The 16,667-nt window shown below is 43.1% G+C and overlaps 1 protein-coding gene across 1 annotated transcript in view; it reads left to right on the top strand.

Moving 5' to 3' along the window:
* The window catches only part of LOC141802528 (tenascin-R-like), a 51,599-nt gene that overhangs the window by 11,730 nt on the left and 23,202 nt on the right, over positions 1–16,667 (top strand). Inside the window, exons 5-6 of the mRNA XM_074686060.1 lie at positions 1,841–3,208; positions 11,221–11,336. Of these exons, the coding sequence (XP_074542161.1) occupies positions 1,841–3,208; positions 11,221–11,336 (1,484 nt within the window). The remainder of the gene's footprint in view (positions 1–1,840; positions 3,209–11,220; positions 11,337–16,667) is intronic.

Raw genomic sequence — 16,667 nt, 5'->3', positions numbered from 1 at the left:
CAGTAGTCAGATTTTCATAAATCAATTTTTTTTTTTGTATACATTTAATTGTTTATGGAGAATCTTAAATATGGTAGCACTTTAAACTTGGACGCTAAATATTGTTATTATTCATTTTTCTGAACACATTAAATGTCACTATCACAGAGTGATGCACACATTATATATGTATAAAAATGGCTGACATCTTTACAGTGGTCTCTTAAAAAGGGCAATGAAAGTTGTGATATGATGAAAATAAAAAGTATAAAAAAAAAAAAAGAAATCGTAGCGTTTCTACGATCCATGAAACGGAAATCACTGCGATAACCGTGATGAACGATTTCTGGCATGAAATTGCGTCCACAAAAAAAATAAAAAATAAAATGCAAACAGTGTGAACGGCTTCTTCTCCTCCACTTAAAAACTGTGGTAGACGTGCGTTTGCGATACACCGCCCCCTGCTGTTGGGGAGCTGATGCACCGTTAGCTCCCATCACTCCTCTCTCTGGTCCTGTTTCCTGCTCCATCCTCTGTCCTGTCCTCTCTGAATAAAAACAGAAAAGCCCCAAAAACATCAACACACTGTCAACACACTTAATATCACTGATAACAGTGTAACTGTCAAACATCCGGTTAGAAAAACACAATAAATCTTCATTAAAGTCAGGGTGATTAAGTAGGCTTCAGTTTGTAAACCTGAGACTTCCTAAAAGTATAAAAACATCAACATGACGGCTGATTCAGGCTCCCAAAAACCGTCTTTGTACTCCTCACGTGAAGCCGTCTCTGCAGGGATTCGTGCCGTGATTTTGTGAAGGGTTTGGAAACCGCTCGAAACCTGTCAGGGATAAAAACATGAAGTCTGTGTGGACACGGTTTGGTCCGGAGTCATCGTCCCCAAAGATAACTCTGCAGCTGCTCCAGCGTTTTTCACCATGTCAGGTCTGAGGCACTCCCCTGGACCAGGACCAGGACTTTGTAAACAGTTTGAGATTTATCATCCTGGAGTTCACCCCCCAATCATAAAATTAGACTTAATCTGAGCTCAGAGCGAGATCTGATTTATGTCTGAACAGGTCACGTTTTTCACTGGCAGAGCTCAACGTGTGAGCTAACCCCGCGCTCTGTCCGTGTGTGTGTGTGTGTGTGTGTGTGTGTGTGTGAGTCCCAAGCTCTCTGCCCAGTGTGATCTCAGACCAGACCTCCTCCCAGTCCTTTGTAGCCCCCCTCCTCCACCCTCAGGATAATTAGCAGACTCATTAGAGAGGATCAGACCTCCGCCCCCAACATCACAACCACACAAACACAAAAACAGGACGCTGGAAGGGAACCAGCAACCTGAAGCTCCTACCTCTGCGTGATGAGGCGGATAACGTAGCAACCTTGAACATTTCTGGGTGAGGAACGTGTACGTCTTCAGGCGCTCTGTCAAACGTCGTGGTCATGGTACCCACATGCTCTCTCTGTTTGTTTCTTTCTAACCTAAAGGAGCGGCGCCACATGCCGCAGAGAAACGTCTAAATCTGTTGGAAATTACCTTTGATCACTAACATGATCTCTTTTATTCCAGTGAGTTAATCTGCGTCTTTTCTCTGCATCTGGTGCCGAACAGATGTGACAGGAAGGAAAACACGAGACGGACACTTTTAGCCAGGGAGGAGTCTGTAAAAACCGACAGACGATGCAAAAAAAAGCTCTCCAGGGGCCAGAGATGTTCAAAACAGCAGGATGCATGAACCCAGATTTGTTTCATCAAAAAGACCACCAGGGGGCGCCTGTTTGGCTCAGTCATTGCATGGTTTGGTCTATGTACCCCCTCCTTCTGGTCCGTTAACCCGGTCTGTGTCCTCCCCTCCAGGTCCAGGATGCTCCATCAAACCAGGGGCCGGCGAGTGTCCCAACGAGTGCAGCGACCAGGGGCGGTGCGTCGACGGCAAGTGTGTCTGCTTCTCCGGTTTCAGCGGGCCAGACTGCAGCGAGTCCGAGTGTCCCGGGAACTGCAACAACAGGGGGCGCTGTGTGAACGGACAGTGTCAGTGTGATCCTGGTTTCACGGGTCCTGAATGCTCAGACAGAGGCTGCCCGGACAACTGCAACAACAGGGGGCGCTGTGTGAACGGGCAGTGTGTCTGTGACGCCGGGTTCACCGGGAAAGACTGCTCTGATGAAGCGTGTCCTGGAAACTGCAACAACAGGGGGCGCTGTGTCAACGGGCGGTGTGTGTGCAACCCTGGATCTGCTGGACCAGATTGCTCTAAGAGGGGCTGTCCAGGCAACTGCAACAACCACGGGAGGTGTGTGAACGGGAGATGTGTGTGTGACAGCGGTTTCTCCGGCCCTGACTGCTCTCAGACCAGCTGTCCTGGGAACTGCAACAACAGGGGGCGCTGTGTGGACGGGGAGTGTGTCTGCGATGAGGGATACGGAGGACCGGATTGCTCAGAAATAGTCTGCCCGAATGACTGCTACGACAGGGGGCGCTGTGTGAACGGAGTGTGTCAGTGTGACGTCGGGTTCACAGGTGAAGACTGCTCTAAGACTGCATGTCCAGGAAACTGCAACAACAGGGGGCGCTGCATCAACGGCAGGTGTGTTTGTTACAGTGAATCCACAGGTGACGACTGCTCTGAGGATGCCTGCCCTGGGAACTGCAACAACAGGGGGCGCTGTGTCAACGGACAATGTGTCTGTGACGCTGGATTCACGGGTGAAGACTGCTCTGAGGACGCCTGCCCTGGAAACTGCAACAACAGGGGGCGCTGCATCAACGGCAGGTGTGTCTGTGACGTTGGATACACAGGAGAGGACTGCTCTGAAGATGCCTGCCCTGGGAACTGCAACAACAGGGGGCGCTGTGTGAACGGGCAGTGCGTCTGTGATGAGGGATTTGCGGGTGAGGACTGCTCTGAGGATGCCTGCCCTGGGAACTGCAACAACAGGGGGCGCTGCGTGAACGGCAGGTGCGTCTGTGATGATGGATTCACCGGTGACGACTGCTCTGAGAAAGCCTGTCCCAATAACTGCAGCAACCGCGGCAAATGTGTGAACGGGAAATGCGTCTGCGACGTGGGCTTCGCTAGTCCGGACTGCGCCGCCAAAGGCTGTCCGAATAACTGCAACAACAAGGGACGGTGTGTGAAAGGACGGTGTGTCTGCCGACGTGGGTTAACTGGACCGGACTGCAGCCAGTGCGAAGAGGGAATGACCGGACCCAACTGTGACACAGGTGAGTCAGACCCAACAAATCCAGCAAATACACCACAGCGGTCACAGTTCATGTCCTGATTAGGGTTTCTGGATCGGTTTAACACCTGGAAATGTTGATGTTGACGTCCCAATTCGGTCTGTTTGGTACCAAGAACACATCGATTTAAAGATTTATCATTCAAAACGGTACCTGAAGTGTTGGTAGTGCAATGACTAATTTTGGTGTTCCACAAGGCTGTAGCCTGGGTCCCCTTGTCTATTCCTGAAATCTGCACCAACAATTGTAAAAAAAAAAAAGGTGGTACGCCATATCGTCGCCATTGAAGCTCTAAAACTTCTCGAGGCTTGCCCCGCAGTCATGCCAGGATTCTGGTTCTGTTTATCGGTTCCTGATTTCAATGTCATCATTTTTTGAGAGGCACTGAAAGCCAAACTTTGCTTCTTGTTTTGCTCATTGCCGTCATTATGGCCAGGCCATTCAGACTTTTCATGTGAACTTTGAGATGTGAAAAACATTTTTCCTTTATTTTTTATTAAGATAGATGAAGGGAAATCACACCAACTGTGTGTTCAGTCCGGCTCGTATCAGGGTCTCCAGACAGCCGGAGTCACAGACCAAGGAGTTCCCAGATCCTCTCCTGGTTCATGTTGGATTGTTAAACCTCAAACCTGTTGATCCTGGTCTGGCTCTGCTCATTATATCTGTTTGTTGTTGAAGTCAAGATAAAACCATCTGGTTTGGACACATTTTGTTGTGAATTGACACGACACACTCTGGCATCCGGTGGTTGAGTATCTGCTGCGACCTGCCGGAGCAGGGATGCAGCCAAACAGCAATAGAGCAGACAATGGACGTGCTTCCTGTCATGTAGTGCTGATATCATTTCAAACAGAGCTTAGCCAGATCCAGAATGCTTGTTAATAATAACAATTATACATTTTATTTCAGGGCGCCTTTCATAGCACTCAAGGTCACCTTACATGAGTCACAACAAAGAGCACATGAAGTATCTATAAAAGTAAATTAAAAGCAGGCGTAAAAAGCAAGAAAAGAGACAAACAATACAAAGACAGTGCAAATTATCAGAAGGAGTATGCAAGTTTGAACAGTTGAGGAGGTCAGGGAGGAGTGATTTCCATGATCGGGGAGCTGAGCAGCCCCCATGGTGCTGAGGCGCACAGAGGGGACAGAGAGGTGGATAGAAGAAGAGGAACGAAGGGTACGGGCAGGTACAGAGATGCCAATAAGGGCTGAAAGGTACAGGGGGGCGAGGTTGTGGATGGCTTTGAATGTGTGAAGCAAGAATTTGTTCTGAACAAGATGTCCTTTACCCGTGAGCAAGCGGATGTTAAGCAAACGCTGGCGTTGCCATGGTTACCTGGAGTGTTAGCCGGGTTAGCAAGCTTGACTAAGACGCTGGAGTCAACAGTCCGGCCGGTGTTCCGAAAAGGCCGTCTAGATGTGGACCAGATGGACTTGATCTGTCCCGTCTTGTCCGAGTGGGACAACGGAAGGAACCCACGTTGGGTGTATCTCCAGGTTGTTGTAGTCTGCCATGATTATTTTCTTTTGACTATCTTTGCTGACATTCGTTAACAACGATATTAAAAAAAAGTTATTTGTGTTTCTACTTTTAAGCTGATGCTAGAGATTGTTAATTTGTCTGTAGCACAAAACACAACATATAACATATAATAAAACATAAAATAATAATACAAGATAATTACATAAAATTTGCAGCCCCAGCTATTCAATTTGCTACCCACGATGCACGCTTCCATAAACCACTTCTTGATCGCCCTCCGACCAGTCCTAAGAGAAACCAGAGCTTGAGAAAGGTTCCCAGTTAGTGTTAACTATGCAAAAACCAGCAGTCGGGGAATGCATACACTTTTTCGTCAGCAGTCTGGATCAAAGCACTATCAGACAAATTAGCGACAGCAGGCTTTGAGGGGTTAACACAACACCTCAGGTCTTGTCAGATCAGAAAAACTTTATGTTTGCCACAGGATCCTCTCTGAAGTTTAATCCCTGAAAAATGTACGTCACTGTCAGGAACCAAGAAGAGGAACCGAGTCTTGTGAATTTGTTCACGCTTCCGAAACAGGACCAGTTCTCGATATCCAACCCTCGTCACTGTGCTCTGTTAACTGTCAGTGTTCAAGAGGGGTGTTGATTTTTAACTTGGGGCCAAACTAGCAAAACATTTTAACTTCATTTAAATATAAAAGACACATGCTGCAGTATTTATATGGAAATCCACGCAAAAACTTTTCAGTAGTCAGGGCAAAAACTCCACCTCTGGATGACCTGGGAAGTATTTATCCGTAAACACAGTCTGTCAATACGTGTCCTTTAATTAAAATCAGCTTCATAATTAGAGTCTGCATGAGAATTATCTTTTGGCACGAAGCTGTAAAAGCGTTTAAATCATCTTCCCATTACCCACAAGCACTCCCCTCTCCTCTGTCACTGCAGCTTTCTTTCCCAGGTCTGGAGAAGCCGCTCTGAGAGGATGTGTTCATCCCAGATGTCTGACTTTAATACATTTTCACGTAATTACCAAATGATCCGACACTCCAGAGCAGACAGTTAGTCACTGGGAGGACGCAGGTGTTAAATGTTTGCAGACTTTGAGAAAGTGAAGCGAGCGTTTCCATCTTCATCATCTCGCTCCTGACAGACGTTTTTATTCACTTCCATGATTTAATGCATCATTACTTCCACAGCGGGCCCCTCTGCGTGCTTCTTCACACTCTGAGCTGTTTGTATGGTTGCCAGGCTACGTTAGCGTGTTAGCTCATGTGTTAAAGCTGTGAAGGAACTGTTTCATTAAAGATCTGCTTCCTGTAAAAAACGCTCAGACTGCTGCGTGCGGCCTGGGGGTGAAGCAGCTCAGACACATGTGGGAGTGTTAAGTGTTTTCCTAATCTGGTCGACCTCTGGTCAAAGGAAGGAGGGACGGATCACTATCTGAGGCTCCGTGTGAGAGGAAGGGAAAGAAAACAGGGGAGAAAGCTCAGAGTCTGGTTTATCTGCGAGTCTCTTTGCTCATTCAGACCTTTTAACGTCTCCTCTTTCTTTCTTTTGTTGAACGTTTTTCTCTTAAACAGTCTGCATTCACAGACATCTCCATCTGTTTTGGACCTGAAACTTTTTTAATTTCCTGAAAGTGGTAGCTACCACTTGCAGAGCTAGCACTGACAGGGTTGGTGCAGGTTTACATCCTTGAAAGAAACTCAAAAGGAGTTAACCTTTTTAGATTTAGATGGTTAAGCTTCAGTGACTCTGTGTTTACCAAGTCCTGACTCCTTTAATCCAGATTTAATCCTGTCTGTGGTGTTCCTCAAGGATCCATCCTCGGCCCTTTGCTTTTTGGTCTGTTAAGAAATGACTTGAATACAACTTTCCAAGTCTAGATTCAGCTTCAAGGCTGAGTCATGTTTTCCACACACACACGAGACAAACAACTACGAGAGGTGAGGAGTCTCTTATTCCCAAACAGCAGAGGGCGGTGTACCGCAAACGATATCTGAGATATAGAATAGAATAGAACTTTATTGTCATTGTAACAAGTAAACGAAATTTGAAGTCACAGCAGCAATCAAGAAAACCAAAGTCAGAAAGTGTATAGAAAGTGTAAAAAGCTTCATAAGAAAACAGATGGTGTTCCGTCTGTTGCTGGGTTAGCACAGCTAGCTCGTCCATCTTATTGGAGATAGATCTTACGTTCCCAATAACGATGGATGGAAGGACAGGTCCATGTCATCACTTCTTAGCTCACACCTGAGAACCAGCACGTCGTCCTCACCTCCTTCTCCTCACCTTGTGGGGAAACATCAGGCCTAGCACCAGTTAGCATTGACATGCTACAGGCTGCTAACAGCTGATTTCACATGTAAACAATGCAGCCATGGTTACATGTAGGATCTCCAGACAAACACAGGGGAAAAAGTAGTAAAAATATCACTGAAGACACAAAAAGTTTGGTGTCCATGACCAACAAATGAGCCATACAAAGTTATGATCTACTCCAAATACAAAGATGACGAAAAAGAGACGAAAAAATTACAAGAAACGGACAAAGAAGAGAGAGCTGCTGCAAAAGGCAGCCATAGCCAACAGGGCGGCGCCAGTATTTATTGTACTTTGGACACTAGGGGCTCCAGTTCATTCACTCATCTCTGCGCAGACGTAAGAAATTTTGGGAATTGTGCTTTTTCTGCTTAAAGGGCGCCAATGTGATGTCATTTGTCCGCACAGAGCCGCGCAGATGTGTCAAGCATAAACCAAGCTTTATGCAGACGATGCCGTCAAATTTGCTCGAGGTGGATCAATTAGATGAGGTCTAACAGAGGCTGTAACACGGTTTTCTGGTTTTGAACCTGCAGATATTAAGTTTGTGACAAGACCCAGTTTAAGATGTTTAATCTTTGAGACTAATTTTCAGCTTCACATGACACGAAACGTGAACAAAGGATAAGTCAGGGGTGGCCAACCTGTGGCTCTTCGCCTTTTGTTGTGCGGCTCTTTGATCCATTCCTAAAAAAATATACACATAGATCTATATATTGTTTTGAGTAGTGGTGTGCCGGACAATCGAAAATATTGATATATTGATGCCTACGTTGGGATCAGTGTTGATCAATACTTGGGTGATGAGATTGATACTTAAGTTTCGGTTTCTCTTCTCTACATGTGTTCCTCTCAGTCTCTCATGTGTTCATATCTCTATCTATCTATCTATCTATCTATCTATCTATCTATCTATCTATCTATCTATCTATCTATCTATCTATCTATCTATCTATCTATCTATCTATCTATCTATCTATCTATCTATCACAATCTCTGACTGGTTGGCCACCCCTGGGTTAAGTTTATTGAAATGAGTAACTTCAGCTCACTGACTGCTCCTTCAAAACTTTCCGATACGTCTTGTGACTACGTCCTGGACGCTTCACCTGGGAAGTCTTCTCGACAGATGTGCACATCCAACCAGGATGTAGCGAGGGATGCGTCGGCGTTTGACATCACTCTCAATCAAGCGGTCGGTTGCTGGTCACACACGGTTCCTCCTGATCCGCTGCTTGAAACTGATCCGGCTCTGACAGACGGCGTGTTTTTGTCATTAAGGGTCCGTCCAGTTTCATGATTGAAGACGAGAAAACTGGAGAAAAATGAGGAATATTTCTTCCATCAGTCAGGTCGAAAAACTGCAGGAGCAGAAAATTAGAAAGTTAATTCCAGCTCTTTCTGATTTCTTCTCGAGGCGTCTTTCCATTTCCTAAAAAGTAGCCTCAGGAAACTGAACTCCAACTTTAAGCTCTCTGCGTCGTCAAACTGGTGAGTAAAGTGTGAAATAATTGCTTGTCCACTTCACGTTTTTGTGTAATCGTTCAGATTTTCCATCTCGCTCCATCTTTACTCCCCGTAATTCACTCCTCTGCACAAAGTGCTGCTAATAAAGGACAAACTGAAACATGTGTCTCTGGCCGCCGCTGCCAGCTCAGCCCCGGCCTGGCGCTCACGCTCAGCTGATGTGCAGCGTCACGGAGGAGCTCATAATGACTCCCTGTTTGGTTTTAGTTCACGAGCTCCTCGTAAACTTTGAAGGATCCACGGCTCAGTGGGTCAGCGAGAGCCTGACGTCGAGTTTTCCCTAAGTTTCACGCATCGACACCGTGAATGTGAGGAGGAAGTCAGAGCGGCTCACACGTGTGGGTGAGAACAACACGTTAACTTTATCCCAGAGAAGGAGCGAGGAAACGACAGGTTTTATAGAAAGATTCTCATGACGCTGCAGCGAGGATAAAACTGGAGCTAAACAAAAACAGTTTGTTGATCTGGTTTCTCTGGTTTCTGTTGAGCTGTGATGAAGAAGACTTTGTTTTGTTGGTTTTATTTGAAAGAAATGAGAGAAACCTGAGAGTGTCAGCTGTTCTCCAGTTATAAATAATTAACAGCACTCATTTAGTCAACTGAACAATGAAGACCACTCCAGAAAAATGTTTTATTTCAAGTTATCTTAAGACAAAAGTGAGGTCTGAATTGCTATAACAAGTAAATTTTTTTTTTCCATTGGCAGATTTTTTAAATTCAGGTGAATGTGGCTCATGTTGAGTCTAAAAAGATGTTTTCTACTGAAAATAAGACAAAAACACTTGATAAGATTTAAGTTTTTGCTGTTGAAGTTTCAAAATCCGTCCCCTTTCCAACATGGCCGCTGTCGACAGTTTGCTTTAAAACTCTGTTCTAGAACCAGATGAGTGACATCACAGAGACTATGTCCAGTTACTACATGGTCTGTGTGTTGAAATCATAGTCTGTATATAGAGTGGGCAGTGTGGCTCCGCCATTTATCATTGTACGGTTTTGAAGCCAAAATTCCTCCATCACAGGAGCAGACATTGTAGCTGTTTGGAGACTGTGAGGGATTGTGGGAGAATCTGAGTGGAGCTGGGTGACAAAAATAATAATAATTTCTTTCTTTTGAGAGTCTGATCACTTCCTGACTCTACCTGCTGACATATTTTACAATCCCCGAAAAAAATACACGAGAACGTCAGCTGTCAATCATCGTTAAACGTGCTGTAAAACCTCGTTTTTAACCTCTTATAACTAATGAAAACAAACTTTTCAGAACAAAGAGGACTTGGATACAAGACAGCCAAATGATATCTTCAAATCACCACAACAATCAGACGTGAGAAACATTTCTACCAGGTGTATTAATTTTTTAAAGTTTGACCACAGCCCATCTGGAATGACTGGGGAGATGGAGTTTTAAACCTATACTGCAGCCAGCCACCAGGGGGAGCAGTTTTTGTGGCGACCTCACTTCAAGCCGAGCAAGCGGATGTCAATTTTTTTTCAACAGTCTATGGTTAAAATTGGCAATTTATTATGAAGGTCAATGAAGGATTTCTTTACAATCGGAGCCAGCCCCAAGTGGACACTTGAGGAACTGCAGCTACTAGTACAGAAACTGCACGAAGCATGGATTTTTATTTATTTTTTATTTTTTAAACAAATTTTACAGGCTGAGATTTGTGCCTCTAGAATCTGAACATGATTATCTTGAGTTTGAAAACACTGATCTGAAATTAAATTCATGCTTTGAAACTCCTTAAATTCAAAATTTATGAAATTCAATTTCAGTTCACAAAATTTAGATTTTTGTCAATTTCAGTTTAGCAGTTTATTACATCATCTATGTCTGTGTGGAGGAGTAAGCAAACCTGATTTTTCAGTCCCGGGTTTTAAGACATCATGGATTGAAACTGAAACTTTTTACATGTGAGTTAAGGAATAAAGAGTCGATTTTCATTTTGGTTAAGTAAAAGTTCAAATTCAACATGATAATGATCTAAATTTAGTTTCTAGATAGACCCTAAAGACATCCAAGGTGACGGCTTTGTTTGAGCTTTAACCCTACAGAGCCCAGCACGGCGCCGGCTCAACAATTTACGTATCAAATTTCGATTGGCAGTAGATTTGAAACCAGATAAGACAGAAAAACCCTTATTTTTGGATGTAAAATTTGAAGATTTATACTTTCATTCTGCGTTTTCAACATTTCCTTGAGCGCTGTTTCCTTCCACCAAAGTGCCTCAGAAATCCAGACCATGGATGTTCACATCCCCTCCCTGGTTGAATACACACGATAATGTTTTTAGCTTTTACATTTTTAAGGGAAACAGCCGTTACATTTCTACATTTAGAAAAATAAGGGTAAAATTAACTTTTCATGGTTTATTGCACTTTTTTAGCAAGTGATTCAGTTAGCCTGGGCATAAGTCGTATAGTGGTTAGTGATCTGTGTTAGTGATCTACACACTTTATTAAAGTTTGGAATCTAAGGTTGTATAAAGCAAAAGTTTTATGCAAGAACAAATAAATAAGTAAAACTAACCCTGGAGTGTGTAAAAATGTGAAAAAATGATCTGACAGACTTGATGCGGTGGGTCTTTAAGGGTTAATTAAGATGATTGGGATGAATGTAAACAGAGTCTCTGTCTCTTCTCCAGTCATGTCAGGAGTTCCTCAGCTCAGGACCCGGGACGTCACGGAAACCTCCGTCACTCTGATCTGGGATCCTCCTCCAGTCCGGTATGAGACCTACTACATCACCTTCACCAGTAAGGTAAGAAAGTGTTCACCTTTTTGTTTTAGAGCCTCATGAACAAACCACCAGAGACAGAAAAACAACAGACTCTCTTTGACTCTTTAGATTCTCAGATCAAAGATCTGAACGTGTGTTTTTATCCCGGTGTGGTGAGAGTTTAATGTAGTTTAATAATTCTGATTTATGCTCCTGTTCACACACCCTGCAGCAAACACACACCGATGAATAATCCAGGTAGCAGATGTTTCTGTTGACAGACTCTGCTCCGTATCACCATGACCTTCAGTTTCCATCAGAGTCCTCCCTACCTGTCCCAGCGTTCAGGAGAGCGGTCACGATCTTCATCCGCCAAGTCGTGTTGAGCCGCTCTGACAGCTGGACTCTGAGACTGAAACCTGTCCCTGAAATTTACTGGAGATCCACAGGGATCCTCTGAAAACAAGTCGATGAGCTCTGCAGATTCAGCGTCACCTCAGACGACCTCAACAATCTGAGGAGAGAACAGAACAACCTGTAGATCCTCGTCTGACGAAGGTTAAAACCTAAACTGACGAGGTTTAACCCTTCATCACCCAAATACCCTCCAGACCACCTGGACATTTTTCGTTCTCTTGCTCTTAAAGGGTCAGAAATCATGGCAGTCACGCTCATCCTCTCTTCTTTCAGGGGCTGATTTTTTTTTCTCTTGCCCAAATAGTTGAAGAGTTACGGTAATGAGAACAGCTTGCATCAATCATTGCCTGTGATTGGAGCGTTGTTGTATGTGTATTTTTACGCAGTACCGTAATACCCCTGAGACCACCAGAAAGCTTGTCTCAGTTTGAATCTTCCTCTCTTACCCAAATATTAGAGAAATTACGGTAATTTAAAAAGGGCTCTTAGAACCAGATCCCCAGCGCCCTGACATGTTTTGCCAATGAAAACAGGACATTTGGATATTTTTCATGAAACCTTTTGAAGGTTTATTATGGCAAAGGATAAAATAAATTCAGACGTTTGATGTCGTCACTTTCATGAAAAACTTTGGATAACGTTTCGTCGGCAGAGATTGTGTAGCTTCAAAAAAAAAAAACCCAGAAAATTTTACAAAGTGCTTAAAAATGTAAAAACATTTATTTCACAGTAAGTGAAGAGACACTGCAGAAGCCTGAGAGCTTCCCTAACAGACAAAATGATTTTAAGTCTTTAAAAGTTATCGAAGCACCAGCGTTCTCGTTTTCCAAGTGCTGGTTAAATTACCGTAACTCTTCAACTATTTGGACAAGCAAGAAAAATCAAACTGTGATATCTGAATTGTTACGGTACTGCATAGAGATCCACCTGCAACGACGCTCCAATCACAGGAAATACTTGATCCAAGCTGTTCTCATTACCGTAACTCTTCAACTATATGTGCAAGAGAAAAAATTCAAAAGGGTCCTGAAAGAAGAGAAGATGAGCTTTCTGGCCATGATCTCTGACTCTTTTTAGTGTCTGTTTTCATTGGGAAGTTGGATTCGGGGTGAATGGGGATAGTTACAGGAAACCAGAGCCAACTCTGGAGTCTCCTCGAGCTGTTGTGTGCCTAACTTTAGCGTTAAAGGAAGTTGTTAGCTTGATAATCTCGCTGATGTACTTGCCCGTAGATGGACATCAGGTCCATCGACGGGTTTTACAGCACATCCATGGAGAATTAATGTTTGATGGATTGGGTAAATGGATGGAAGCACCTGGTGTTTATTTCAAATCATAGAAGCCATTCTACCTCAACTCTTTTAAATTTATAAAATTGAACATGTGATGTCTTAGTTTCTTAATTGTATATAAACCTGCAACAATTTCAAACAATTTAATAATTTCAAAGATTTTCAAAAATGATGGTAATTCAAAAATTAACAAACATTTTGGGTAAAAAAAGACATTTCAGAAATCTGCAAATATTTTTTATAAAGGAAATTTAATTCATGTCCACTAAAAATATTTTTTTTAATAAATTTAGCAGATTTTTTAAATTTCAGATTGTCTTTAAAAATAGAAAAAAAAACAACGAAATTCTTAATATTTCCAAGATTGAAAAAAACGGATTCAAAAATTTGTTGAAGTTTGAAAAAAAATAGAAATTTCGAAAAATTTGAAAAAAAAAATCAAAATTTGCCAAATTTGCAAAAGTTTTTTTTAAAAAGGATATCAAAGCTTTGTAAAAAAAAAAAAAGTGTCAAAAAATGAAATTAAATTATTTGCAAAAATTCAAAAAAATTCTGATGTCTCAAATAATTGCAAAAAAAAAAAAAAAATCTAAAAGAATACTTGAATTTGATAACATATTTTGAAAATATCAATCAGCTACTTTTAGTTTGTTTGTTTTTTGCTAATAACTGTCCACATACCGAGCATATATATTAAGCACGTTTAATGGATCCATCCACACAGAAATTAAAATCTGTATTTTCTTCAGATTAGTCTTTTTGTAGATCTAGTTATCCTCCCAGGGCTGTAAAACTTGAGGTTAGTCAGTCTGGGACTTGTCCTGTAAAATGAGCCTGTTAAACGTCCGTCAATCTGAAAATGACAGTTTTATTCAGGCATGCTAAAGGCCGACTGTTCCCCTGTGTGTTAGTCTTTAAGGACGACACTAACACTTCATCCTCTCTGTCTGAAGATGTGTTGCATTTCCGAGATCTGCTCCTCACACTGGTTTTAATCCCTCTCAGGAGCGGCTGAGCGGTCAGAGAGGGTGTGTCGCTGGAGACAGGGTTAGCAACACAAACAGCTTCAGCTGGTGACTCACAAACATGAAGTGAACATAGCAACAGGCAGAGATTAGCCGCTCACACCGAGTGACTAACAGGCTCACTCCTGTTTGCTGTTATGATGGAAATATTACAGCCCCGAGCGTCTGATGATGATCTGCCACTCTTCATCACTGATGAAGGTCAGCACAGCAGGAGTCTGAGTGTTTCTGTTTCTCAAAACACGCTAACACAACCCCACCTTCTACAAATATCCTTTAAAGAGGGGGTACTGTGCTTTTTTATTTTTATTTTTTTAACTTTATTCTGTCCCTCTGGGGCCCCCATAGTGTCGTTAAATGATTTCCAGCTCAGTAAGATCTTTTTTTTCTCTTCCTGGTGTTTAGTAAAAGCCTTATTTCAGCCATCAAACTCTGCTCTGGCTCCCTGTCTCTTTAAGAACAGGCTGTATACATACATCACCACCACAGTGGCGTAATGATGTTTGGGTATTTGAAGCTAATTTGCTAACACTAGCCAGCCTGAGTACCGTGTTTTGGTGTTTAAAGTTGTGACTCCATCTTTTTTCAGGTTAATCATACTTTAAAGTTTAGTCCCGTCAAAAAACTTCTGACTTCATGTTTTTGTCCTTTTATAAAAGTTTCAGGTAAAAACAGAGCGGCACATGACTCTCTCACTGGACCAAACACATATCAAACAGAGCTAGCTAGTGCTGCAGTTCCATCAATGAGGTTCTAGAATGTTCCACATCAAGCACAGAGAGCTTTCTGTCTTTGTGATGTCACTACATTCTGCCCTGATGATGTCACTACATTCCGGAACTCTCTGAGTGTTTGTAGAGAAAACTAAAAACCCTTAGCTTTTTAATCTGGAGTAAAACTTGGTTTATTTTTCAGAAACATCATTTCTTTAAATCTTATTTATACTCACATTTATGTCAGTAAGTTTTTGTTTGTGTTGTTTTTTTCAATATTTATTCTGTCGTTCTGGTGCCACCTCCTCTACACGATTTACATAAACCGTAAATCCAGCCTCCATCTGACACACTTTGTTTTAGCTGCTGTCCTGTAAAAGAGACAGAGACCGCCCTCTGGAGGCCTGTCAGGGGAGGAGCAATGGGGGTGGAGCAATGGGCAGACTTTGGTACTTAAAGCTCCACCCCTCCAACTCCAACCAGTCAGGAGATCCTCATGTGATGATGTCATCATTTCAGCAAGTCTCGTGCTGATCTCCTGAAGATCTCGTGCTGTTTTTTTTAACAGTGTATTGATCAGTTTACAGATTCAGGAAAATCTGCACCCACGTCTTTTTGTTTCAGTCGCCTGATTCAGTATGGACTGTGGATCTGTTGATGTGTGTGACTCAAACCAGTGAGGGAATGAACAGAGCTCTGGATGTCCAGGCAGGGACATGACGATCATTGGTCCTTCTTCTTGATGACCTGGCTCCGAACATCTCTAACCTCTGCTTCACTTTTCACCATGACGGTCCGTTCTCTAACATGTGATATCAATCTGCAGCGGGAGCCTCAGAAACCTACAAAATGACTAATTGTGTTGGTATTTATGAGAGTCGTTTAAAGAAAGAGAAAGTGGGAATCTGAACAAAGGAAACACTTTCTAGATCAGTCACAATCCACTCTGAACCGTTGCATCACCTCACCGCACATGCCCTGGCGTCCTCTCAGACGTGTTTTCCCACAGACTCACTTATCGTGAACTGTAGTTTCACCGAAACAGACCTGAAGAGGTTCCCACGGTGACATCATCAAGGGATTAGGCCTCTGTAACAACCCTGAATGGTTTGGACCAGGGTAACGGCACCAGGAAGTGTTCGCAAGAGTGGAACTGACCAGAGGATGTCATAAAAACAACAACAAACTTACCGTCACTGCTCTCAAACGTCCTTTACGTTGGCGTTGCTGTTACCCAACACATCCACCAGGGGGGGCAGCCAAGAGTCAAAGTTTATGACAACAACAAACTCAGAAACAAACATGGCGACTGTGGGGAGGTGTTGCTAATGTAGCTCTAACATAAAAGACAAAAACAGAGGCGGTGGTTGGTGAGGCCGTTAAATACGTTGCGAAAGTTCCTCCTTTGTTATTTCTTCTTTGTGTCTCAGTAAAGCTACGTTTGGGGTTGTAACAGCAACACTGCCCCTATGGTTTCCAGTGGTACTGCTTCGTTTGGTCCGTATCTGTAATCTTTATGAAAACGCGCAAAAATATAGATGAAATGAATACAGATCCAGATTCGTATGTAACATTCGGCGTGAATGGGCCTTCAGTAATCCGGTATGGATGCTGATAGCCACATCAGCTACATAATAGCGTGACGGCATAGGGGTGTGATACAGTGTACGCCGCTAATAAATCCAACGAAGAAGAAAAACATGACACAGTAAACAAAGAGCAACGACGGAAGACATCCAGCAATTCGTCTTCTTTGTGATTGGCATGTGTCTCTCTGTAACGAAGAACAACCAAGCTTTGTCACCGCTGTCAAACAGGAAGTGATGATTCTTTCCACCAATCAACAGGCTGCAGTGTTTCTAGCGCCGCCTTCTGGGGTTGGACCGGTTTAGTCTGGCACCCCAAACAGAAGGGGACCAAAAAGTG

The sequence above is a fragment of the Halichoeres trimaculatus genome, unplaced genomic scaffold (assembly GCF_033239565.1).
Source record: "Halichoeres trimaculatus isolate MK-OKI-2021-1 unplaced genomic scaffold, fHalTri1.1 fHalTri1_scaffold_14, whole genome shotgun sequence".
Lineage (NCBI taxonomy): Eukaryota > Metazoa > Chordata > Actinopteri > Labriformes > Labridae > Halichoeres > Halichoeres trimaculatus.
The sequence above is the reverse complement of the archived record's forward strand: the minus strand, read 5'-3'. Positions and strand labels throughout refer to the sequence as shown.